Source organism: Mercenaria mercenaria, chromosome 6 (assembly GCF_021730395.1).
Source record: "Mercenaria mercenaria strain notata chromosome 6, MADL_Memer_1, whole genome shotgun sequence".
Lineage (NCBI taxonomy): Eukaryota > Metazoa > Mollusca > Bivalvia > Venerida > Veneridae > Mercenaria > Mercenaria mercenaria.
The window spans coordinates 31,315,688-31,341,196 of NC_069366.1; the positions used below are offsets into that span (position 1 = coordinate 31,315,688).

Below are 25,509 nucleotides of genomic sequence, written 5' to 3' on the forward strand. Positions count from 1 at the left end.
CGACATTTTCACATATAAGGAACAAGTTTTAAATTTGTTTTGTGAGTAAATCTGGACTGTGGGATGCTTGTTCTTTCCTGATGAAAATAAGAATAAAGCTGGCTTCACAAGAAAGATATTATTAACATATTCATCTTTTATCAAGGCATTCTGTACATTAAATTGTGTGATCAAAATCTTCTTTTTTGTGACAAACAATTCGTAATATAATCATGATTTTATGTAGGTTTACTTATTCTTGAGCTTTATTTTTGTCACATGTATGGGCATTAAAATGAAAACATCTAGTAAAACGTTAGTTGTAAATCCGTCTATTTGTTAATTGTGTTGTAATGACAATCGAAATTCCGAAACAGTTTGGCACCTTAATTATGACAACGGAAGAAAAATGTGATGATACAATATATATATATATATATATATATATATATATATATATATATATATATATATATATATATATATATATATATATAATATATATATATATATATATATATATATATATATATATATATATATATATATATAAATGTTAAATTAAGCCTTTTTTATAGTAAAATGTTTTCAAACTGTATCTTAGTATTCATATATGTTATATCAAGTTAGTGATATACATAATGTGCCGCATAAATGATATGAAATATGTAAACCATGCACGACGACGTCATACTGCTTTCAAGATGTTCTTGGCGTCACATTTCTAAATGAGTCGCACCATGAGAAAACCAACATAATGCATTTGCGGCCAGCATGGATCCAGACCAGCCTTCGCATCCACACAGTCTGGTCAGGATCCATGCTGTTTGCTAACAGTTTCTCCAAATGCAATAGGCTTTAAAAGTGAACAGCGTGGATTCTTACCAGACTGCGTGGATGCACAGGCTGGTCTGAATCCATGCTGGTCGCAAATGCACAACGTTAGTTTTCTCATGGTGCTGCTCAAATGCGTTTTGTAACATGCTTAAAAGCATTGTAACTTTTGAATTGGTTAAGAAAATGCCATTAAGTTTTCAGCTTTGAAAGGTAAAAGCATGTTAATTCTTTCTGAATATTTTGTTAACTTAATTTTATTTTTTTTGTCACTAATACACGTTTTGTCATGGAACGGCCCATTATACATTCATTGTATAAATAAATTAAATCTGAAATAAAAAACATCTATTAATTATAAGAATTATAATGGTGCTGTTTTGTGTCTGTGCAATATACTAGACTCTTCCACGCGTTAGATACTAAAAATTAACTGTATTCGATAAGACAGATCAGTGAAATAGACTATGCAATATACATTTTTTAATCCGATACAGTACGTTTGATTTGATTCGATTAATCCTGTGAATGTTTTTAATGTGAATAATCAAGCAGCTCAGGTCCGGAAGTTGGGAGGAAAAAAACGAAAAAGATCAAAACAAAAATGTAATGTTATCCTTTCCTTATTAGTTTGACAGATATACTTGAATTACATAGTTCAATGCAGGGCAATATATATTGGTTGCATGGATACCGCACTAAAAAGTTATCCGCATGCCAGTACTAACAAAACCGCTGTCAATGTGCAAAGTATTCGGACAAATTATTTTGACCAAAATATTGCAGATCTCCTGTAAGTTGGAACTAAGAAAAGTACTACGGTCTATACAGGCCTGTGATTTTTCAGGACAAGTCCTGATTTAAGGAACAGCATACGAGTACTGCAGACACTATACACAAAGAAATATTTTGCAGAAAACATAGGTGGTAAAGAAGGATATTGGATTTTGCAGACACATAGTCCAAATAATAGGACGTTTCAGGACAGCATGATAACTTTGGACTGTCATTGTCTCCGTCACATCCAAACTTATTCTGCATATTTCTGTTAGGAAATCCCCAATGAAATCCGTTGGGTACATTTTGTGGTAATGTACAAATTATTTGTAATGATTACATCTCTGATAATGAATTTATGTATAAACTTGCCTCTCTGATATTTTATGAATGTATATTTTGTGTTTTGTCTCTGCAGTTTAGTTTCGGCGGCAGTCTGTTGTTTATTGAAACCGGTGTCACATCATACTTTCGAAGATTTAAGTCGTTTATTTAGAAGGCAGTGGCTACGATTACGGTACCGTAATCCTAGCCTCCGATTCTAGGATTACGGAAGTTCCGTATTCCTAGACAATCCTATGAGGATATGCTAGGATTATGGAAGTATGTAAGAGGTATCAAGTATATGTTAGAACATGCATAAATGATGTTGTAAACCTACTTATTTCACTTAAAATAGCGATTTTTCATGCCTGTCGTATAGGGCTGGGTACCGCCTTGAAAAAAATACCATGGTATACCACGTTTTTTTCCTAATTACCGCGGTATATACCACGGTATACCACCATATTTATCGTAAGACTTGCAGCTATGGTAGTGGTCATAAAAATATTGAAAAACTCGCAGAAATACTTTATTTATTATGAGCAACAACAAAGACTAGTTACTTGACTAGAATTAAAGAAAAAAATAATCTGGAATATTAACTTGACTAATGACTAGTTAGGTTAATGACCCTTAGTATTTTTTACTAGCGTGTATTCGTCGGAAGACGCCATATTGTCTCTAGGGAAGCACTGGGTCACATGTATATAGGTCCCGCTTGTTTGAAGTTCGATTCGTGCACCCGTTTGATTAAACCAGTAACGTTTATGAAGGCTTCATCAGTTTGTTTTCTAGCAAAAAATAATAAATTTAGACTCAACATTTTCCATACTATTTATTTCTTTTTTAATACGTGCAAATACATACTGGGATATTTTAAACTATCATCATTTAAACAAGAAGCCGGGACTCGCCAAATTTACCAGACTTAAAGTAAAAGCAAGTGCGCCCATGACGTCATTCATCTATACGGAATAATCTGGAGGTTTTCGAAGGTTTTGATTGGGGATCACGCGGTCACTCATACATGTTCAATTGCACCATTGGGTGGTTATTTTTGGAAACTAATAATAGTAGCATGGGAATTCCAGAGATATAAATCGGAAAATCATGCATGGTGTCAATTGCTGTTACGGAAGGCTACATAGACAATGTAAATTGAAAATAAACAGAAGTAGGGATAATGTTGATAAAATACCGGTATTCCCCGATGGTACTACGGTATCGTACCACAGGAAAATGATACCACGGTTACTGGTTTACCGGTAATACCGCGCACCTCTACTGTCGTACATATGGGTGTTGATTTCGCCCGATTCTATATGCGCGGAACTTGATCTTAAGTTTCTGTTTCTTCCCGGAAAACTCTAGTGACAAGCAAACTCAACTCATAAAATTTAAAGTATATAATATTTTTATGCCCCCACTTTGTGGGGGGGGCATATAGTTTTGCCCTTGTCCGTCCTTCCGTCTTTCCGTCCGTCCGTCTGTCCTTCCGAGAATGTTGTGTCACGCCTAGCTCCAAAAGTATTTGACGTATAGTCACAAAACTTTACAGGAATGTTGGTCAGCATGTGTAGTTGTGCACCTGGGGTTTCGCGTCCGGATTCATTCAGTCATGTAGAAGTTATGGCCCCTGACTTTGTAAAAATTGGTCATTTTAGTGTTGTGTCGCGTCTAGCTCCAAAAGTATATGACTTAGAGTCACAAAACTTTACAGGAATGTTGGTCAGCATGTGTAGTTGTGCACCTGGGGTTTCACGTCCGGATTCATCAAGTCATGTTGGAGTTATGGCCCCTGGCTTAGTTGAAAATTGGTCATTTTAATGTTGTGTTGTGCGTAGCTCCAAAAGTATTTGACCTAGAGTCACCAAAGTTTACAGGAATGTTGGTCAGCATGTGCAGTTGTGCACCTCGGGTTTCGCGTCCGGATTCATTCAGTATTGTAGGAGTTATGGCCCATAACCTGGGAAAAAATTGTCATTTTAATGTCATGTAGTGGGGGCATCTGTGTCCCATGGACACATTTCTAGTTTTTAATCTAACTTTAACCCACATAATATATATTTCTATAATATTTCCACGCCCTGCATTAAAGATTATGGTCGGCATTAAATCTCCCGTACACTATTAAACCTATGTTAAACCTAACCCTAACATTTAGTCAGTATATAGTACACTCAGTACGTGCGTACATCCAATGGGGGCGATTTAATGTTGACGTTAAGATTATACTAACCCAAAATGGCGAATCGACAACACGAAATACATGTAATATGGTAGGCATCAAAAAAAAAAATTGCTATTTTCAGTGATATAAATAAGTTTACAACATCATTTATGCATGTCCTAACTTATTTCCGTAATCTTAGCCTTTCCTCGTAGGGTTGTCTAGGAATACGGAACTTCCGTAATCCTAGAACAGGAGGCTAGGATTACGGTACCGTAACCGTAGCCACTGCCTATTTAAAAATATGAATTAAATTCAACCCATTTGAAGTTTCTACGTGAATATTGATGTTTAATTTATTACAGCAAGTAAGTCTGACCAGTACATTATGACTTTTTAGCTCACCTGTCACAAAGTGACAAAGTGAGCTATTGTGACCGCTTGATGTCCGTCGACAGTCGTGCGTAGTCAGTCGTACGTCATCCGTCGTCTGTCAACAATTTCTAAAAAAAATCTTCTTGAAAACCACCGGGCAGAATTACACCAAACTTCACAGGAATGATCCTTGGGTGGCCCCCTTTCAAAGTTATTCAAAGAATTGAATTCCATGCAGAACTCTGGTTGCCATGGCAACTGAAAGGAAAAACTTTAAAAATCTTCTTGTCCAAAACCACAGGGCCTAGGGCTTTGATATCTGGTGTGTAGCATCATCTAGTGGTCCTCTACTAAAATTGTTCAAATTATCCCCCTAGGGTCAAATATGGCCCCGCCCTGGGGGTCACGTGGTTTATATAGACTTATATAGGGAAAACTTTGAAAATCTTCTTGTACAAAACCACATGGCCTAGGGCTTTGATATTTGGTATGTAGCATCATCTAGTGGTCCTCTACCAAGATTGTTCAAATTATCCCCCTAGGGTCAAATATGGCCCCGCCCCGGGGGGTCCCAAGTTTTAAATAGACTTATATAGGGAAAACTTTGAAAATCTTCTTGTACAAAACCACATGACCTAGGGCTTTGATATTTAGTATGTAGCATCATCTACTGGTCCTCTACCAAGATTATTCAAATTATCCCCCTAGGGTCAAATATGGCCCCGCCCTTTGGGTCCAAAGTTTTACATAGACTTATATAGGAAAAAAAGTTTAAAAATCTTCTTGTCTGAAACCACAACACTAAGACCTTTGATATTTGGTTTGTAGCATTGCCTTATGGTCCTCAACCGAAATTGTTCAAATTGTACCCCTTGGCTGAAAAGAGGCCCTAACCTGGGGGTCCCAAGTTTTATATAGACTTATATGGGAAAAAGCTTTAAAAATCTTCTTTTCTGAAACCATACGACCTAGGCTTTTGATATTTGGTATGATGCATTGTCTAGTAGTCCTCTACCAAAATTATTCAAATTATGCCCCTGGGGTTAAAAGAGGCTCTGCCCTGGGGTCACTTAGTTATTATGTGAGTTATATAGGAAAAATACTTAAAAAATCATCTGATCCTATTTCCAAGACTGTTTAATTATAATTACCTGATGACCCCAAGTAATATGATGTCACTTGACTGTGACCTTGACCTACTGACCTTCTTTCTTGTTTTTTAAGATACAGCCTTGAAATTTTGATGACATACACAGTTTTGCACACAAATCGTAAAACTGGATTTCATTGACCATGAATGTGACCTGCTAACTTTCTTAATATTTTATCATCAATTTGACATTTGAAACATGTAGCTCATATCACTCAGGTGAGCGATTCAGGGTCATCATGACCCTCTTGTTTGGATTTTTAATGTCTTTGTTTTTCTAACAGTAAAATGCAGATACAGGTAAGGCTTAGAGGGATGACAACTATAAAATATTAGATCATAAAATAAGTCATCCCGATAAGCCAAATGAGTAAGGCAAGCAGACACTATGCCATATAATATGTTATATCCAAGTATACCATCTGGGAAAAAGAAGAAGAAGAAGTTTGTTCAATAATACACATTACATGATAATATGAATTTGATGTAGGTCAACATGACCCATGATCAAACTTGACAATTAATACACATTCTGAAAAGCATTGGCGATGGTGGAAATATGCTTATTTAAAGAGTTTAAGTACATGCATAAAAGATAAACTTGCTGAGACAAAAAAAGATTTCCTAACAATTGCAAAGTTGTGACAGGAGACAAAGTATTTTAGTTCCAGTATGGTAAAAGTACAGTCAGAAAGTACATATAGCTGTCATTTAAAGGCATATCTATGCATTAAAACTTATTTTTGGCTGGGTTTTTGAAGAAAAATTCGGCTTTTAGATTAGGTCTGTCCGGGCTTGTGGGCGGATGGATGGAAATAATGAGTCTCATGTTAACCTTTTTGTCCACTCAGTATCTGGACAAGTAATTAACCTAGGACCTTGAAACTTCATAGGTTAGTTGATCTTGATGGGAACATGTTCCCTATCGATTTTGGGGGTCGCTGGGTCAAAGGTCAAGGTCACAGGGACCTGAACATTGAAAATAGTTTCTGCTCAATATCTGGACAAGTATTTCACCTAGGTCCTTGAAACTATATAGGTATGTTGATCTTGATGTGTTTATAACCCCAATTGATTTCAGGGTCACTGGGTCAAAGGTCAAGGTCACAGAGACCTGAACATTTTAACCTTCTTGTTCACTCAATATCTGTACAAGTTTTTCACCTAGGACCTTGAAATTTCATAAGTATGTTGATCGTCGTGTGTACATGACCCCTACTGATTTCAGGGTCACTGGGTCAAAGGTCAAGGTCACAGGGACCTGAACATTGAAAATGGTTTCCACTCAATATCTGGACAAGTATTTCACCTAGGACCTTGAAACTACATAGGTATGTTGGTCTTGATGTGTTTATGACCCCAATTGATTTCAGGGTCACTGGGTCAAAGGTCACGGACCTGAACATTTTAACCTTCTTGTTCACTCAATATCTGTACAAGTTTTTCACCTAGGACCTTGAAATTTCACAGGTGTGTTGATCTTGATGTGTACATGACCTCTATTGATTTCTGGGTCAAAGGTCAAGGTCACAGGGACCTGAACATTGAAAATGGTTTCTGCTCAATATCTGGACAAGTATTTCACCTAGGACCTTGAAACTTCTACTTGGGTCTTGATGTGTACCTGACCCCCATTGATTTCAGGATGAAAAGTCAAGGTCACAGGGGTATGAACATTGAAAATGTTGGGGTTTTTTTTACTTTTATTTTTTTAACTTTATTTCTTTAATTTCATTTTCTACCGGTCCATTTTTTCCCTTTTTCATTCAGTATTGCTTATTAATTTGGGGGTTATTTATTGTATGCCGTTATTAGAACTTTAACTCATTATCACTTAATTCGGAAAACCCGTCGAAAATGCCGTCAGGCGTTAGCTGCTTGTTTCTTTTTTTTTAGGTCAATTACCAACCTCACTGGTTCAAGTCCCAAAACTCTGACATGTATTTTGGCCAAATTATGCCTCCTTTCGTATTTAGAAAATCCTGGTTAAATTTTTGTATGCAAGTTACTATCTCTAAAACTAATGCAGATACTGAATTAAAGTACAGTAAGTAACATGTGTCTTCAAGCATCAAGTTCCATATCTCTGACTTGTATTTTGGCCAAATTACATGTATGTCCCCTTTTTGACACAGAAAACCCTTTTGAAAGATTTGCATGCAAGTACATATAGCTATTATTTAAAGGCATATAGCTTTAAAACTTATTCTTTCTTTTTCTAGATCAATAACAGCCTCACAGAATCAATTCCCATAACACTGACATGTGTTTTGTGCAAATTATGCCCCCTTTTGGACTTAGAAAATCCTAGTTAGTTTTGCATGCAACTTACTATCTCCAAAACCAATGCAGATATTGATTTGAAACTTCATTATGTGTCTTCAGGGTTATACAACTAGGTGATAGCATCAAGTTCCATAACTCTGGCATTCATTTTGGCCAAATTATGCCTTCTTTTGGACTTATCCTGGTTAAAGTTTTTCATGCAAGTTACTATCTCAAAAACCTAATGCAAATATTGAATTGAAACTTCATTTGTCTTTGGGTTTATAAAAGTAGGTCTTAGCATCAAGTCCCATAACTCTGACATGTATTTTGCAAATTGATATCCCCTATTGAACTTAAAAACTTCTGGTTAAAGTTTTGCATGCAAGTTGCGATCTTCAAAACTATACAGATACTGGATTGAACTTCTATAGATATTTTAACATTTAGGGTAGTAGTCCTGCCTCTAGGATAACAATTTGAATAGTCAGGCATAGACTGACTTAAGAACAGCTGCTCTTGTTTTAAAGGGGCCAATGTTCAGCCCCTTCACAATCCAGAATTGCACTTTTTAGCTCACCTGAACACAAAGTGCTCAGGGTGAGCTATTGTGATCATTTATCGTCTGGCAACCGTCCGTCCCTCCACACTTTCCTTTAAACAACATCTCCTCCTAAACCACCAGGCCAATTTTGATGAAACTTCACAGGGATGTTCCTTGGATGGTTTTCTTTAAAATTATTCAAAGAATTGAATTTCATACAGAACTCTGGTTGTCATGGCAACTAAAATAATTTAATTTTTTTTTAAATCTTCTTGTCCAAAACCACAGGTCATAGGGCTAAGGGCTTTTATATTTGGTATGTAGCATCATCTAGTGGTCTACCAAGATTGTTCAAACTATCCCCCTAGGGTCAAATATTGCCCCACCCTGCCAGGGGGTCACATGGTTTACATAGACTTATAAAGGGAAAACTTTGAAAATCTTCTGGTCCAAAACCACAGGGCCTAGGGCTTTGATATTAATTTGGTATGTAGCATATCATCTAATGGTCCTCTACCAAGATTGTTCAAGCTATCCCCCAAGGGTCAAATATGGCCCCACCCTGCCAGGGCTCACATGGTTTACATCTATAGACTTATAAAGGGAAAACTGAAAATATTCTTGTCTAAAACCACAGGGACTAGGGCTTTTATATTTGGTATATTGTGTGTGGTACCTAGTGGTGCTCTACCAAGTTTATTCAAATTATCCCCCTAGGGTCAAATATGGCACTGCCCCATGGGTTACATGGTTCAATATAGAGTTATATAGGGAAAAACTTTGAAAATCTTCTTGTCCAAAACCACAGGGCCTAGGGCTTTTTTATTTGGTATGTAGCATCATCTAATGGTTCTCTTCCAAGTTTGTTTAAATTATCCCCCTAGGGTCAAATATGGTCCCGCCCTTGGGGTTACATGGTTTATATAGAAATATAGGAAAAACTCTGAAAATCTTTTTGTCCAAAACCACAGGGCCTAGGGCTTTGATTATTGGTATGTAGCATCATCTAGTGGTGCTCTACCAAGATTGTTCAAATTATTTGCCTGGGGTCAAATATGGCCCTGACCCGAGGGCACATAGTTTAAATAGACTTGTACAGGGAAAAACCTTTTAGAAAATTCTTGTCTTAAACCTTAAGGCCCAGAGCTTAGATATTTAGTATGTGTTATGCTCTAGTGGTTCGCTACCAAGATTGTTCAGATCATGACACTAGGGTTAATATAGGCCACGCCCGGGTGGTCCCTTGTTTTACATAGACTTATTTGTTTTTGAAGCAGTGGCAAAGAAATTTGGACCACAAGCATAATGTTTGATACAAATTTCCGTATTCATCTTGAATTGTCTTAATCATGCCCTACATGTACTGACCTACTTTCTTGTTTTTGAAGGTACAGCATAGAAATTTGGACCATGTTTATTACTTTTGATACTGATTTCAATATTGATCTTTAATATTCTTAACCCTGAACTACTGACATACTTTCTTGTTTTTGAAGCTACAGCAAAGAAATTTGGACCACCAGTTTAATTTTTAAACAGATTTCAGTAATTGAATAATCTTTACCCCCATCTACTCACCTAGTTTTTGTTAGTGAAGCTTTAAAAGCAAAGAAATTTGTTAAAGCAAGCAACTAAACTCAGGTGAGTGATATAGGGTCATCATGGCCCTCTAGTTTTCACAAAGTGAAATCACAGTTACGTGCAGATCCAAAAATTATTGGGGCTTTAAATTTCATTAGTTTACTTTCAGGTACACTTGATGTTGTACAATAACAAATTTATGACAATTTTTTAATCGAATCAAGTGATTTAGAAGTGTATCTGGTAAAGTACCATCCAGCAAAATGGAATTTATACAGGAAATAATTATAAACAGGCCTGCTTGTGGTTGAGTTTCCACTTTTAAATTAAAATATAAGGAATAGAAAATACTACACATGAAGGCCTTTGACAGCTTAAATGTAACAGCCGAATGTATTTGCTGTCCATATTAAGAAGAACTTGTGTAGAATTTGAGAGACTTTCATTGTCCCAAGATAACAGTTGATAGAATCATGAATAATCCAGTGCAGATCCCCAGTAATGAATTCAAGGTGGTTTTCGGCTATCTTACTCATGTTACTATTTGAAAGTAACTAGAGTTCCAAGTCGAATGACCAGAGTAAGCGAAGTGTGCCTGCGTTTTAACTCTGTCCTGCTCTGCTATTATGTCCCTTTTAAACTTGTTTAGTACACATTGTCTCTATCTCTGTCATTACTGAATACATTTTACACAGACTCAAGCTATTTTCCAATATCTTCATCCACATTGAAGTCATTAAACACTCCAGTGACAGCTCAAACCTCTTTAGTCTGATGTGCCCAGTATTTCACTATCCAGCATTGAAATAGTTGAGCACTCTAGATCTGTCTCCTATGACAGCTCTTGTAGTTTTTCTCACAGAAATTTTTTTTGTTAAACAATTTTAATGTTTTTGATTGAGATGATAACAGGAGCATTATGCACCTAATTTGACCAAGAAATGACAAAGTTAATGCTTTTCAAAATGCCTCCACTGCATGGCTTCTTTCCCAAACTGTGAAGAAGCCCTAGCCTTTTCATTTCGCAAGTTCGATCCGCGGGCAGGGCATATGTTCTCCGTGACGATTTGATAAAAGACATTGTGTCTGAAATCATTCATCCTCCACCTCTGGTAATTCATGTAGGGAAGTTGGCAGTTCGGAGAACCTGGTTTGTACTGGTACAGAATCCAGGAACACGGGTCCAAGGTTAAACTGCCCGCCGTTACTTGACTGAAATACTGTTGAAAAACGGCGTTAAACCCAAAACAAACAAAATAACCTTTAGCCTGCTGGCAGCAAGTGTTTCTGCGTTTGCGACCAGTGCAGACCAAGATCAACTCGAGTACTGACACCCAGTTCTCAGTGTTTTTTTTCCACTGATATGGGAATTGGGCCAGGGCCTTTACAATTGGGAAAAGTGTGTTGTAAAACATCTTTAGAAATGCTGTCAGATTTACAGTATATTCAGCACTGCAGTCTTCATTATTTGTTCAAAGGAACACTTTCTAATTAATTGCAAAAAGTTGATTAAAAAAATATTTAAAAATGAAAAGGTTTGGTAGTTTACACATCGTAATCCACTATAGAATCGTATTGAAAAAATCATGCAAGTGTTAGTAATGATAAAAATGTTTTCAGATCCCTGTCAGTTTGGCAATCTAACTAATTGATCATAGTGTTAAAATATCAAATTGTTATCTAGAGATAAAGTTCAAATACGAGGTTAATTATAGCTATGACATGCCAGTTGTAATACTCAAAGTCATGTTGTAAATGTCAACAGTTTCCGATTCTTGTACAAGATTTGTAAGTATTTGATATTGTCACAGATCTACTTAAGATTGGGAGATTAGTCACCAATCTAACTGTCTTATTTTACTAATATATCAAGGATGTGGTTTTGCTGTGAATAGAGATTTCATCAACATTTTAATGTAGGTTAATGAATTATACTTTGTGGAATAATATACAGCTGGAACTCGGTATCTCGAATTCCAAGGGATCAGTGTTTAGCTCCAAGATAATTGGAATTCGACTTAAAAGGATATTTAGTGCATATGTTTTCAGGACGGAACTATAAAATGTTGTCAAGATAGTCAGAGTTTTAAGATAAGCAAGTTTGAGATATTGAGTTTCAACTGTAATTGAGCGGCGCCATGAGAAAACCAACATAGTGCATTTGCGACCAGCATGGATCCAGACCAGCCTGCGTATCCGTGTAGTCTGGTCAGGATCCATGCTGTTCACTTTCAAAGCCTATTGCAATTAGAGAAACCTTAATGAAACTTGGTCAGAATGTCACCCTCAATAAAATCTTGGACTAGTTCGATATTGGGTCATCTGGGGTCAAAAATTAGGTCACCAGGTCAAATCAAAGGAAAAGCTTGTTAACACCCTAGAGGTCACAATTTTGGCCCAATCTTAATGAAACTTGATCAGAATGTTACCCTCAATAAAATCTTGGACGAGTTTGATATTGGGTCATCTGGGGTCAAAAACTAGGTCACCAGGTCAAATCAAAGGAAAAGCTAGTTAACACTCTAGAGGTCACATTTTTTGCCCAATCTTAATGAAACTTGGTCAGAATGTTACCCTTAATAAAATATTGGACGAGGTCGATATTGGGTCATCTGGGGTCAAAAACTAGGTCACCAGGTCAAATCAAAGGAAAAGCTTGTTAACACTGTAGAGGCCGCATTTATGACTGTATCTTCATGAAACTTAGTCAGAATGTTAATATTGATGATCTTAAGATCCAGTTTGAATCTGGGTCATGTAGGATCAAAAACTAGGTCACCCGGTCAAAATCAAAGGAAAAGCTTGTTAACACTCTAGAGGTTACAATTTTGGCCCAATCTTAATGAAACTTGGTCAGAATGTTACCCTCAATAAGATCTTGAACGAGTTCGATATTGGGTCATCTGGGGTCAAAAACTAGGTCACCAGGTCAAATCAAAGGAAAAGCTAGTTAACACTCTAGAGGTCACAATTTTGGCCCAATCTTAATGAAACTTGATCAGAGTGTTATCCTAAATAAAGTCTTGGATGAGTACGATATTGGATCATCTGGTGTCAAAAACTATAAGGCCACCAGGTCAAATCAAAGGAAAAGCTTGTTAACACTATAGAGGCCGCATTTATGACTGTATCTTCATGAAACTTGGTTAGAATGTTAATATTGATGATCTTAAGGCCCAGTTTGAATCTGGGTCATGTAGGATCAAAAACTAGGTCACCCGGTCAAATCAAAGGAAAAGCTAGTTTTCACTGTAGAGGCCACATTTATGACCGTATCTTAATGAAACTTGGTCAAAATGTTTATCTTGATGATCTATAGCTCAGGTTCAAATCTGGGTTAGGTGGGTTCAAAAACTAGGGAGGCCATATTTATGACTGTATCTTCATGAAACTTAGTCAGAATGTTAAACTTGATGATCTTTAGTACAAGTTCAAATCTGGGTCATGTCGGGTCAAAAACTAGATCACGGGATGAAATCAAAGGAATAGCTAGTTTACACTTTAGAGGCCACATTTATGACCATATCTTAATGAAACTTGGTCAGAATATCTTTAGGTCAAGTTTAAATCTGGGTCAGGTGGGGTCAAAAACTAGGTCACTAGGTCATATCAAAGGAAAAGCTTGTTAACACTCTAGAGGCCACATTTATGACTGTATCTTCATGAAACTTAGTCAGAATGTTAAACTTGATGATTTTTAGGTCAAGTACGAATCTGGGTAATGTTGGGTCAAAAACTAGGTCACGGGGTGAAATCAAAGGAATAGCTAGTTAACACTTTAGAGGCCACATTTATGACCATATCTTAATGAAACTTGGTCAGAATGTTAATCTTGATGATCTTTAGGTCAATAGGTCAGGTGAGCGATACAGGGCCTTCATGGCCCTCTTGTTTACTCTGTTGTTTTTGGTTACTGGAGATGGTAACAAAGCTCTGGATACTGTTGAAAAACGGCGTTAAACCCAAAACAAACAAACAAACAAACAAAGTTCTGTGGCATTTATTTTTAGATCACTTGAGAATGAAGTTCTCATAAAAATAATTTTACGGAAATGTTCCTTTAAGTTAGGTGATTTTCAGATCATTCCTCTGCATTAAAGAAACATGACCACCAGGGGATGGGGGTATGTTTTCCCTATATCTCAGATATAGGATAGTGATTTTTTTGCTATTTTTTACAGCCAGTTACAGGTTGTTTCCCCTAGCCAAAATAGGTAATATTTTCCCCTAAAGTTGTTATATTTTCTCTTGCAGAAGGTTGTATTTTCCTCTTTGTGTTTAAAAAAATGTTTCATTATCATGAAAACCTATCATGAAAACCAAATGATTTGGAATTTCCCCTTTTATCCGCCCGTTTTGAAAAAATGGACATATTGCGTGATGGTGCGTGCGTCCATCCATCATAATTTGTGTCCGAAGCATTACTTTATAACCATTAAAGATATTGACTTTAAACTTGGCATATAGGTAGATGGCGATGAGACGATGTGCAGAGCGCTTGAACAAGCTCTGTAGGTCAAAGGTCAAGGTCATAGATTGAGCTAGAAGGTCAAAATTGTCCATCATATTTCGTGTCTGGAGATCCAATGTATTGACTTCAAACTTGGCATGTAGGTAGCTGGGGATGAGATGATGTGCAGAGTACATGAACCGGGTCTTTAGGTCAAAGGTCAAGTTCACAAATTGAGCTCAAAGTTCAAATTTGTCCATTTTATTTTGTGTCCAGAGCATAACTTATTACCCATTCAAGGTATTGACTTCAGAATTGGGATGTAGGTAGGTGATGATGAGACGATGTGCAAAGTGCATGAACCAGGCAGGTAGGTCAAAGGTCAAGGTCACAGCAAGCTGAAATCTGCCATTATATTTCATGTCAAGAGCATAACTTAACAAGAGCGCCGCAAAGCGGGGCAATATACGCCCGAAGGCTTACATCATAGGATGGGAGCAAAATTTTAAGAACTTGACTGTTGTAGCCCCAAAGGACTGGAACAACAAAAGGAAAACTTCAAAAAACAAATCTAAGTCCACAAAAAAAATATTCAAGGTCTACAAAAAAATCCTTATCAGGTACAGGTATGTAAAAATACACCTTAAAATTGGAGGTACCATCCATGTTGTACTACAGAAAAGTGGTCTCTGTTTTTCCCTACGGCCAATAATAAAAAAGTTTCAAAATAAGCTATTTATAGTAACATAAAAGGGAAGTAATTCAAAAAAAAAATTATTGTAAGTACAAAAAAGAGATCTGCCAAATAAAAACAAGAGCACTGCAATGCAGAGTAATATACACAAAGCAAAGTCATATATGACCTTTAACCCTTAAGTGTGACCTTGACCTTGAAGCGAGTCATCCGGAACATGCGCTCTGCACATCGTTACAATGTGGTGAACATTTCTGCCAAGTTTCTTTGAAATCCTTCCAGCAGTTGAAGAGTTACAGAGCGGACACGAAACAAACTGACATGACTTTTGACCCCTAAGTGTGACCTTGACCTTCAAGCAAGTCATCCGGAACATGCGCTGTGCACGTCGTCTTGGTGTGGTGAACATTTGTGTCAAGTTTCTTTGAAATCCTTCAAGGGGTTCAAGAGTTACAGAGTGGACACGAAACAAAGTGATATGACCTTTGACTCCTAAATGTGACCTTGACCTTGAAGCGAGACATCCAAAACATGTGCTCTTCACATCGTCTCGGTGTGGTGAACATTTGTGTAAAGTTTCCTTGAAATCCTTCAAGGGGTTCAAGAGTTACAGAGCGGACACGAAATTGCTAACGGACGGACAGACGGACACCAGCGTCATAACATAATATGGCCCTTCGGGCGTATAAAAACTATTAAACAGTTAAAGGTGTTGACTTGAAACTTGGAATATACAGGGTTCGAATTTAAGCTCGCATACTCGCGAAATGCGAGTGCAAATTTCAAACTGCGAGGTGAGATTTCAGACACCAGCATTTTTTTGCGAGTGAAAATTTTTGGTCGAATAATGTGCATTTCTAATGGTCGTCTCGATCTTACATTGTTCTTTCTTTAACAACTCGCGGTCATTGCAGCGCATTGTCATTTGCAGAACGAATTTCGGAGCACTCTTTCATCTTTCGTCGTAAACGAAAGTTTACACTCGATACATGTCCCATGCGCATGTCTTTTCAACTGCTGACAAGTACCTGCGCCAATTTTGATGACGTTTACCGCATCCGGTGGGTTTTTTGGTAATCTATATTAAGTTACTATTTATATAGTGGCTGGACTCGTCACGTGGATGTTTGTGTTCATGTTCTAATAAAGTGACAAGTCGCGGAAAATGCAAGTTGTTTTTTTCATTTAGCAAGTTAAAAAAAATACCACTTGCGAAAAAATGCGAGTAGAAAATCTGGCTAAATTCGAACCCTGATATAGGCAGATGTTGATGCAGACTGCAAGAATCTACATTGCAAGATCCCCACCCCCCTCTCCGGCCAAAAAAACCCAATCATTTAGTTTCTTGTCCTTTTGTATCCAGTCACCACCACCACACACTGCTCCCCATCCCCTCCCACCACCTCATATGCTCAATCAAAAGAAAAAAAGAAATATTTAAATTTTGCTTTTCATTAACTTTTGCTTCCGTCCTCCTCTGATATAACCCTTTGAGCATATATTGCCCTGCTTGGCGGAGCTCTTGTTATACTACTTGAAATCAGGAAATGTTGACACAATCAAATGGCATAATAGACTCTCGAGAAAACATTTTTCCTGCAGTGCCACTTCACACATGCAGATGTGTCATGTTATCCCCAGACAATGTAGATGTGACTTGTGATAATTCATAATTTTAATGACATCATGAACTGAGTAATCAGAGAGCTGCATTTTCAAGTACCTGACAGTTGCCATTTGGATAAAAGCAAGCTTCTTACAATGAATTTATATAGTGATTTTAGAAATAAATATCACACTATTTTGGAAATCGGATTCGTTTTTTTGACCACACATGCCCTAGAGGATATCACAGACTACAGAACTTTAAAGTTTCCTCAAATATTACATCGATTTAATACTTTAAGTTTAATTTTGAGATTTTACATTGGAAGTTTATGATTTCGTCTGAGTAAAATGTACTAATAACCAATACCCAAGCGAAATTGGTATCGTTCCGCAATGTTTTAGAAATGTTAAAACAAAAAATAAGGCCATTCACACCTTTATTGTATGAGTCCTTAACAAACATCATTATGTGAAACTGATCATATTTCTTGTACTGATTATAAATGCTGTCTATTTTCAGATGAGACGAGTACAGGATATCATGATGGGTCCTTAAGACAATTTCAACATGAAGAAGTAAATACCACTTGAAATGTTTAAGAAGAATTAATTGGTTTTTAGCATTGTGTTGAAATAAACACTAAACAATCATACAATGGATAGAAATATTGTGAAATACCTAGTGTAGTTTGGTTATCAGAAGAAAAATGGAAAAAGGTGTAAGCGAAAATGGAAATGGAGGAAAAAATGGCGGGCCTAAATGTAACCATGGCAATGGACTGAGTGATCTGAAATCGTCGTGGAAACAATTTGATAATGTTGGTTCCAAACTTCTAGTGCAGTTGTGTGGTTCCTTAGCTGGAAGCCAGTATGATATTGTTACTAAAGAGATAGTTGCCTTGCTGGGTCCTATGTTTGCCTGTGGGGAATCTGAGCTGGTTCTCGGACGATTAAAGGAAATTGAGAGCTTAATGACAGGGAACCCGGAAAAAGGGGAGATCAGGAATTCTGGGGATAATTCTGAAGACAATCTACAGGTAAATTTGAGCATAAAATCATTACAAAATATCTATGTAGTTAAAGCAGTAGCTTGCTTCAGAATATAGTTTACACTTCTTTCATGTTTAAAATAATTTGATATGATTATACACATACATAATTCTGTTTTATGTTTGACTCTCTAAAGGATGAATGATAATTGCACCTTTAAGATATATTTACCAAACACCTGATGACCATACATGTGATCTCCCGCGCGGGAGGGTCAAAATCCCGATTTTTTCACCTTGCCTCCCGTCTCCCGACCAAAACCATATTTCTCCCGCTTTTCAAAAAAAAAAAAAAAAAAAAATCAGTATTATGACTGGGTTGATAATTACGAGAAGTGCCAAACATGTTTACACAGTAAATCGAAGTGTCACTGACTGTTGTGTATTATACATGTTTGACACACATGTAGCTGGAGGAAAGAGTTGTTTTTCACAGGTGAATTATTAATTGTTTGTTTTGATAAGGGATTAGACAAGCAGGCCTTTCCACCTGTCTCACGGGGCGAATTCTGCCCATTCTCAATTCAATTAAGCTCATTTTTACCCATTAGACAAAAAAACCCTGTCAAAAGAAATAATTCAATGAAATGAATTTGATATAAAGAAATTTTTTGCTCTTTAATAAAACTCACATGAAATATATGATTTGGAAAAACCAACCCATACTATTTTGGAAATCGGATTGTTTTTTCCCCTTAGAGGATTACAGACCGAACTTTTTTCCAATGTTACCAATTATATTGTACTAATTAGTACATTAGTTTAATTGCATAAAATGACTATAAATACCACAAACTTCCAATTTTTTGATTAACAATCAATTCACATTTTTGGTAGGGTTAAAACATTGATGCATTAACTGTTTCTATTTTTACTGTCATAAATCATTCGTATTTATACGAGTGGGTGGAGTAAGGAATTACTAATATGGTTTAGTTCAGACAAAAGTTAAATAGCTTCGTTGTGTTTAAGCCTCGATTAATAGTTTTAATGTGTTACTAACACTCAAACACTAAATGATAGACTATTGATTTCTAATTTTATCAGAAGAAAGAAAAGTTGCAAATGAATGAGAAAAATGGGGCTATGTAAGATGGCAATGACTGAGTATTTCGTCGTGACTGATATTGAACTTTAAGCTTTGCCAGTAAAAGGGGATATTTATAAGGCAATAGCTTGAATGTCTAGTTATTGGACATTATTCAATAAAACTTGAAGCAAACAGAACGAAGTAAAAAGGGATAAACTCTGGTCAATTCAAATCTACAGAGATTTGAGGATAATTCATTCTGTTGTAGTACATATACATATTGTGTGCAAAAGTTGATATTTCCTCTATTATGTTTAAAGCGCTTAATTTATGTCGATAAAAAATACCTCTGTTTTGAGACCCCAAACTCATGAAATATGCAACCTCGTTATGGGATCGAATTATCACAACTATGGATGACTCATCGAATTGTATTTATCGTCACAACCATAGCAAAAATTGTGGAAACGCAAATATTAATGTTTGTCTTCGTACGTCACCTATGATAGGCTTATAATGATAACGGCACTTGAAGTAGCACTGAGGGCAGGAGATATGTTTTGAACTGAAGACATGTATTAAATTTTACTAACCTGTATAATGTAACACATTCTATATCAAAAGTCAAATTGCAGCCTTCTTATAAAGGTTAACTAAATAATTTTGTTATTTCTTGAATCAGAACTTAACTGCGGAACATTTTTATTTCAGATGACCTTGAGATGTTTGCTGCTCTTCATGAAGTTGCAGGCGGAGTATCATCAGTTGTGCTCAGATCTTGTGTCGTCTGCCATCGACCATTTGACAATCACTTGTGAAGATCAGGAAAATTCTGAACTGTTGCAGCAAATTCAGTCATTAAAACTGAAAAATATGTCTGCCCCTCTGCCGTCCCCTGTGCGACATGCAGCGTTAACTAGAAAAATGTCTGGGTCAGGGAGCAGCTCACCTAAACATCATAAACATGGCTTGAAAGCTTCGCTGTTTTCACTATTCGAGAGGAAAAATTCACCAGAGGAAGGGAAAAGTTCTTTTTATGTGGACATTGATCAAAAGAAAAGTGAAGAAGATACTGTGTGTTCTAGCCAATCAGAAAATATCTCAGATGGTCATGTGACACAGAATAGCCAATCAGATGTTCTGGTAGATCTTGGGCTGGACCCAAGTCCGTCAGACAAAATGTTGAAAGAGGGTATTTCACCAACAGTAGGGAATTCAGGTTAGTATAAAAAAACTTCCAACTTCAAGAGCTAACATGATTTAATAAAGTTTAAATCTATATAAACTAAAATAGAATAAGATTTGCTGTATCAGGAAGCAGTGAAGCTGCTTTATAAAGTGTGTATGCAGGCCCTCAGATTAGGGTTAGCCTTTGATTAGGTTTATGAAATGTTTTTGTTCTTAAGACCTGTTCTGTTGACTGTGTCCTTCTTGTAAACATGCATTGCAGTGCATAAATATTTATTTTGCTGTTTCAGTACTCGCACCCAATGGTCAGGTTGCAACTCAAGAAGAACTTGACAGTGTGATCAACCTGCTATCAGGAGCCGGACTTGGTAGAGGAACTATGCAGACTATACCAGAGACCAGAAACCCTGTGAACCTTCAAGTGCCTCAAGCGCAGCCTGGTGCTGCACTTAGTCCTTCAACCTCAGACTCTTTGGATGAGCGGATGGCCCCAGTTCGTAATAAATCTCAAAGAAGATCTGAGGGTTCCATTGACTTTTCAGGGTTTATAAATACAGGGCATAATACTTGGCCACATCAGCATAGAGCCAGCTTACCTGGTAAGAGAATTTTCATATAAACAACAGTTCAATCCCTTTATACTACAAAATCATTAATATCCATGTGGACTAGTTCCTTTGAATATCACGGTTGTGTCAATCCACAAAATTAGATTCCAGTTTACATAGAAAATTCTTGTTTATTCCGACTTGAAGCTGTGAAATCCATGAAATTTTATGCCAGTGAAATGAAATGATATCACAATATGGCAAAGTTTCTTTTTCAATGGCTTTTTATTTACACATGCCATTTAGCTTCATCTGCGTATAGTTTCTGTCAGTTACTTTAATTTTGCTGTGGTACTAAATCTAGGAACACTTTCCATAAGGTGGCCACTGTTAATGTCTGTGATTATGGCATTTAAGCATACATAATATAAAAGATCCCAGCCTAAATCCTATTTGTGATATACTATATATTTTTATACGCCCGTCTCTGAAAGAGTGGGGCGTATTATGTGAACACCTGTGGCGGCAGGCGGTCGACGTCCAAAGCATGTCCGCTCTCTTAAGTCGAACAGTTTTGATCCGATCTTCACCAAACTTGCTGACAATGTTTGTCGGCATAATATCTCGGCCAAGTTCGATAACCAGCCAAATCGCCCCAGGCACTCTTGGATTATGGCCCTTGAATTAGGCCAAGTTCGATGACGGACGTATTTTGTGACAGTCTGACACTCTTGTTTATCATATTATCAAGTGTTTGGTTCATTATCTGTACATTCTAGCCTAAGATTTAGTGATTACCTTAGCTCTTAAAAATGAGTCGACGTGGGTTTGAAAAGCACACTTTTGGAAATAGAAATCTTCTATGTGAGGTAACTATACAACTGGCTTGCAGAAGTTTGATGGTTCTACCTATTAAGTTGCCTAAAGTACAGTTCCGAGTGGTTTTCCTCAAAATGATAAGGCTGAGAAGTTGCCATATAACTGCAACTTACTGTTAGTTTGACATAAAACCCTACTAAACAGCAACAACTTCTCCGTATTTAGGTCTGGTTTTTTGCTCCAGTTGCATCTGGAAATCATAACTGGTATGTCTTGTTCTTCTTGACTTAATTGACATAAATGTTTAACTTTATACTTTGCTTGCAATAGGTGGACAGTTAGGGGCACCTCCGCAGATTACGTATGATTTTGCCAGTACTCCTGTACAACAACAACAACAGAACTATTGTCCTGGTTATCGCCCTACCACACTGCCCCCTGGTGGTGCCGGTCACTTCCAGACAGCATATGGTATGGGATTTCCAGACCCCAAACTAAATCGAACATGGCCAGTTAATAATTTAGCAGGATCTGGGTAAGTTTTTGTACAGTAGTTGTAAATCTTATGATAAACCAATAGGAAGCATTATAACAAATAGGCTTTTAGGTTATACATACAAATCATGAAGTTGTGAAAGTTGACCTTATATGGAACTGAAGTTTATACAGAAAACTACAGCTGCTTTCTTGATAAACAAATGAATTTAGTTTTAAAAGACTAACAATGCCTATGTTGGAATTTGCAATATAAGTAAAATACATGAGCAGGAATATTAACATTTATCAGCTTCTTTATGTTTTTCATTAGTAATAAATACGTTATTATTTGGTCAAAATTTTATAAGTAATTGGCATCTTTTGGACAGATGTCTGACCAGTGTCATAATAAAATGATTTATAATTGAAGGTCTGTGATGGACACCATTAATAGTAGCTGGTCAGGGGGTCAAGATTCTGATGACCTCAGTGATGACTCATCATGCGGGGAACAGTTTCACACAATGTCAAGGTTACAGTACACAGAACCAAGGTGAGTGGAAATATGTTAAATACACTTACTTTTGTTCATGTATTTAAAGAGTTCAGTAATGACCCATCATGCAGGGAACAATTTCACACAATGTCAAGGTTACCGTACACAGAACCAAGAAAAGTGGTACAAGTTGTTAACTTTATTTTATACATGACTGCACATAGCCCACCCACTGAGCTTGGGGCATTGAATTCTTCATATGAGGTAGCCATCCAGCTGGCTTACAGAAGGTCGATGGTTCTACCCAGGTGCCCGCTCATGATGAAGTAATGCACAGAGGGGCATCTGGGGTCTTCCTCCACCATCAAAGCTGGAAAGTCACCATATGACCTGTAATTGTGTCGGTGAGGCGTTAAACCCAACAGAATAAATAAACACTGAGCTCTACAGGGAGGGTGCAGATCTACAGATCATGGGGTCACCACGAGTTGGGGTCCCAAGGCAAGGCATATGTTTTCTGTGAAGATTGATAAAAGACGTTGTGTCTGAAATCATTCATCCTCCACCTCTGATCCATGTGGACAAGTTGGCGACTTCTTGCGTTGAACATGCTAGTACTTGTACAGAATCCAGGTGAACTGGCGCTAGGTTAACTGCCAGCTGTTACCTAAATGGTAATAAACCCAAAACAAAGCAAAAAAACAAAACATATTTGAGTACATCTGTGATAACTTGCCTTCTGGGAAACATTTTCACACATGTCCGTAATAATTGAAGTAGAAAAACATTGGTACTATTGAATGATAAATCTTGACATTGTCATATCCATTTTTAATTGAATAAATTGTGTTACTGCACAAAGAAAACATGGCTGAGTGTTATAGAGGGTAATGTTTATATTAAATTCATGAATAGGTGAGAAATATATATTCAGCCAAAATACTGTGAAATCATTTAATTTCGTTGGCATGAAATTTCGTGGTTTTGGTCAAAACAGCAATTTTGTGGGGATATAAATTCGTGGATTTCAACTTTTGAACATAAAATGAATGAGGATTTTACTTGTTTGTTGGGATTAAATTTCGTGGATTGACTCAACCACGAAATCCATGAAAATTAGTCCCCCACGAATATTAATGATTTCACAGTACATAAGATTGTCAGCTCTAAAAGGGTAGCACTTACTTTCTGCAGCATTAAAGCAGAACAGAAGTAATGCAATTTTCAGGAGTGATAACTATAAATAAATCTAAGCTAAAATTAAGAAAAGCTTAAAAAAGGACAGGGCTTTAACCCTTATCATGCCGGACATGATTGATTCTGCCTTTTGGACCAGTATAGATCATGATCAGCCTGCACATCTGCAAGATCTGCACTGTTCGCCATTTAGTCAGTATCGTTTGGTTAGCACCCCTTTTAACAGTTAATGGTACTCTCCAAATTGAAAGATGGACAAGTTCATTATAGAAATTCAGTGGGGTAAGGGTTAAAGTTAGTGTGATGTGTCCTTACCAGGGCTCCGGAAATTTTGATAACTCAATCGGTCCGAATCGAAAATCCTGACATCGGCGCTACCCCACCCACCGCATTCCCAATATTAAATTTCGATGTTTCTCCAAGATAATACGACGCATTGACACCGTGTGCGTAACTAGTCTAAAAGCAAACGCACGTAACTTCGATACCGTATACACGGCAGATACTTTGTGATGTTTCCTCATTCTTTGACGGGATTCTATAAAATACAATGCGTCAAAGTGAGTTACACGACACATATTCTCTGCTAAATAGCCTCAGTATTTAAAGAATGCTCTGCCGCAGACCGAATGTGTACGTTATTTGAACGCTGAGATCGAATTTCCCGCATGTATAGTACCAAAACGTCACGCGGGTTGGCCACGGATATTTCATTTCACTTACGTTGTACTTCAATAAGCAACTACATTTTATAAAGTTATATGTTCTCTTCTGATGTAAACAAAATTTCATTTTGAAACGTTTTTTAAAAGACCAATTTGATAAACAGTGCCACTCCCGTTTTCACAGTCGGGTTGGGGTTGCAAAGACGATTTTCTGCATTTGTTTCAACTGGAGCCCCAACAAATGAATCATGTAATTTTTTCAAATCAAGTAATTATAAAAATTATTTTTATCGGTTTTCCGTGTGATGTCTCATTAAATCAAAGACCTATAATGTACAATTATAGCTCTTTGATTAAATGCAGCGACCGTTTGTTTGTTACCGACAATCAAATGATCAAACATAGCCTTTTGAAATAAACCATCCATCGGGAGAGATCGCCCTGACGTCACGCATCAACACCTGTTTATCTGGTGGTGGGTAAAACAAAATATTTTTACATTGTTTGTGTATGGGATCGGAATTTTCAATTTTTAATAACTTCTTCGTTCATTTATGGATTTTAAAAATTCAAGAAGTTTTGAAATACTTACGATTTTCATATTTTCTTATTCAAATATCTTTTGAAAAAGATTAACCGTTTTAAATGCCATATAATTTTAATAGCGGCGTAGCGATGCTCCAAACTTTTAGAAAAAACACTGTAAGTTAAGGCTGAACACCACTAAATCCAGCTGTTCTTTATTTCATATAAAATCCACTCACTTCATAACGGTGTTTCGACATTTTCTAGCATATCAGATTTTCAGACACTTATATTCCCATAAAGAACTAGATCGCTACTTTAGAAAAACAAAAAGAAAAGGGGGTGTTAACTTTTATATAAGAAAACTACAGTTCGTTAAATACAACCCGCTGAATTTACTACTTTTCGCTTCTTTCAATTTCTCTTTTCGTGACATTAAATTCTTACGCCGCCATTTTTATCTAGCATGCGATAGGAACATGCCGATTTCATTAGAATGCAAAGTGATACATACTGAAACGCGGTAGGGTAAAAGTAAGCACGTTGCTGCCGAGAAAATGCACTAGGAAAGGAAAAAAGATTAGTACTATTTATATTTGGACTACTTGTGACTAGACCTGCGGAGGCTTACATTCTATTTGGTAGTGATCAGCCTATAAGAGAAAATTTTTGTTTGATTTTTCCATGAATTTGCGTTCATTCTCAAGGTACACCTATTTCACAATGATTCTGCTTTGTTTTAGTGCAAAATATTGAGAAAATAT

The 25,509-nt window shown here is 36.8% G+C and overlaps 1 protein-coding gene across 3 annotated transcripts in view; it reads left to right on the top strand.

The window, feature by feature from the left end:
- The first annotated feature begins 1,358 nt into the window (after positions 1 to 1,358).
- LOC123549256 (uncharacterized) overlaps positions 1,359 to 25,509 on the top strand; it is a 43,671-nt gene continuing 19,520 nt past the window's right edge. For 2 of the 3 annotated variants that reach the window (XR_008371302.1, XM_045337182.2), the window contains exons 1-6: positions 1,359 to 1,419; positions 17,272 to 17,788; positions 19,542 to 20,049; positions 20,309 to 20,617; positions 21,716 to 21,920; positions 22,293 to 22,415. Coding sequence is in view for 1 of the 3 variants with exons in the window: in XM_045337182.2 (XP_045193117.2) it covers positions 17,459 to 17,788; positions 19,542 to 20,049; positions 20,309 to 20,617; positions 21,716 to 21,920; positions 22,293 to 22,415 (1,475 nt within the window). In the remaining 2 variants the exon portion in view is untranslated. Of the gene's footprint in view, positions 1,420 to 11,817; positions 11,916 to 17,271; positions 17,789 to 19,541; positions 20,050 to 20,308; positions 20,618 to 21,715; positions 21,921 to 22,292; positions 22,416 to 25,509 lie in introns of those variants that run through there. The other variant, XR_008371303.1, reaches the window with a different exon arrangement.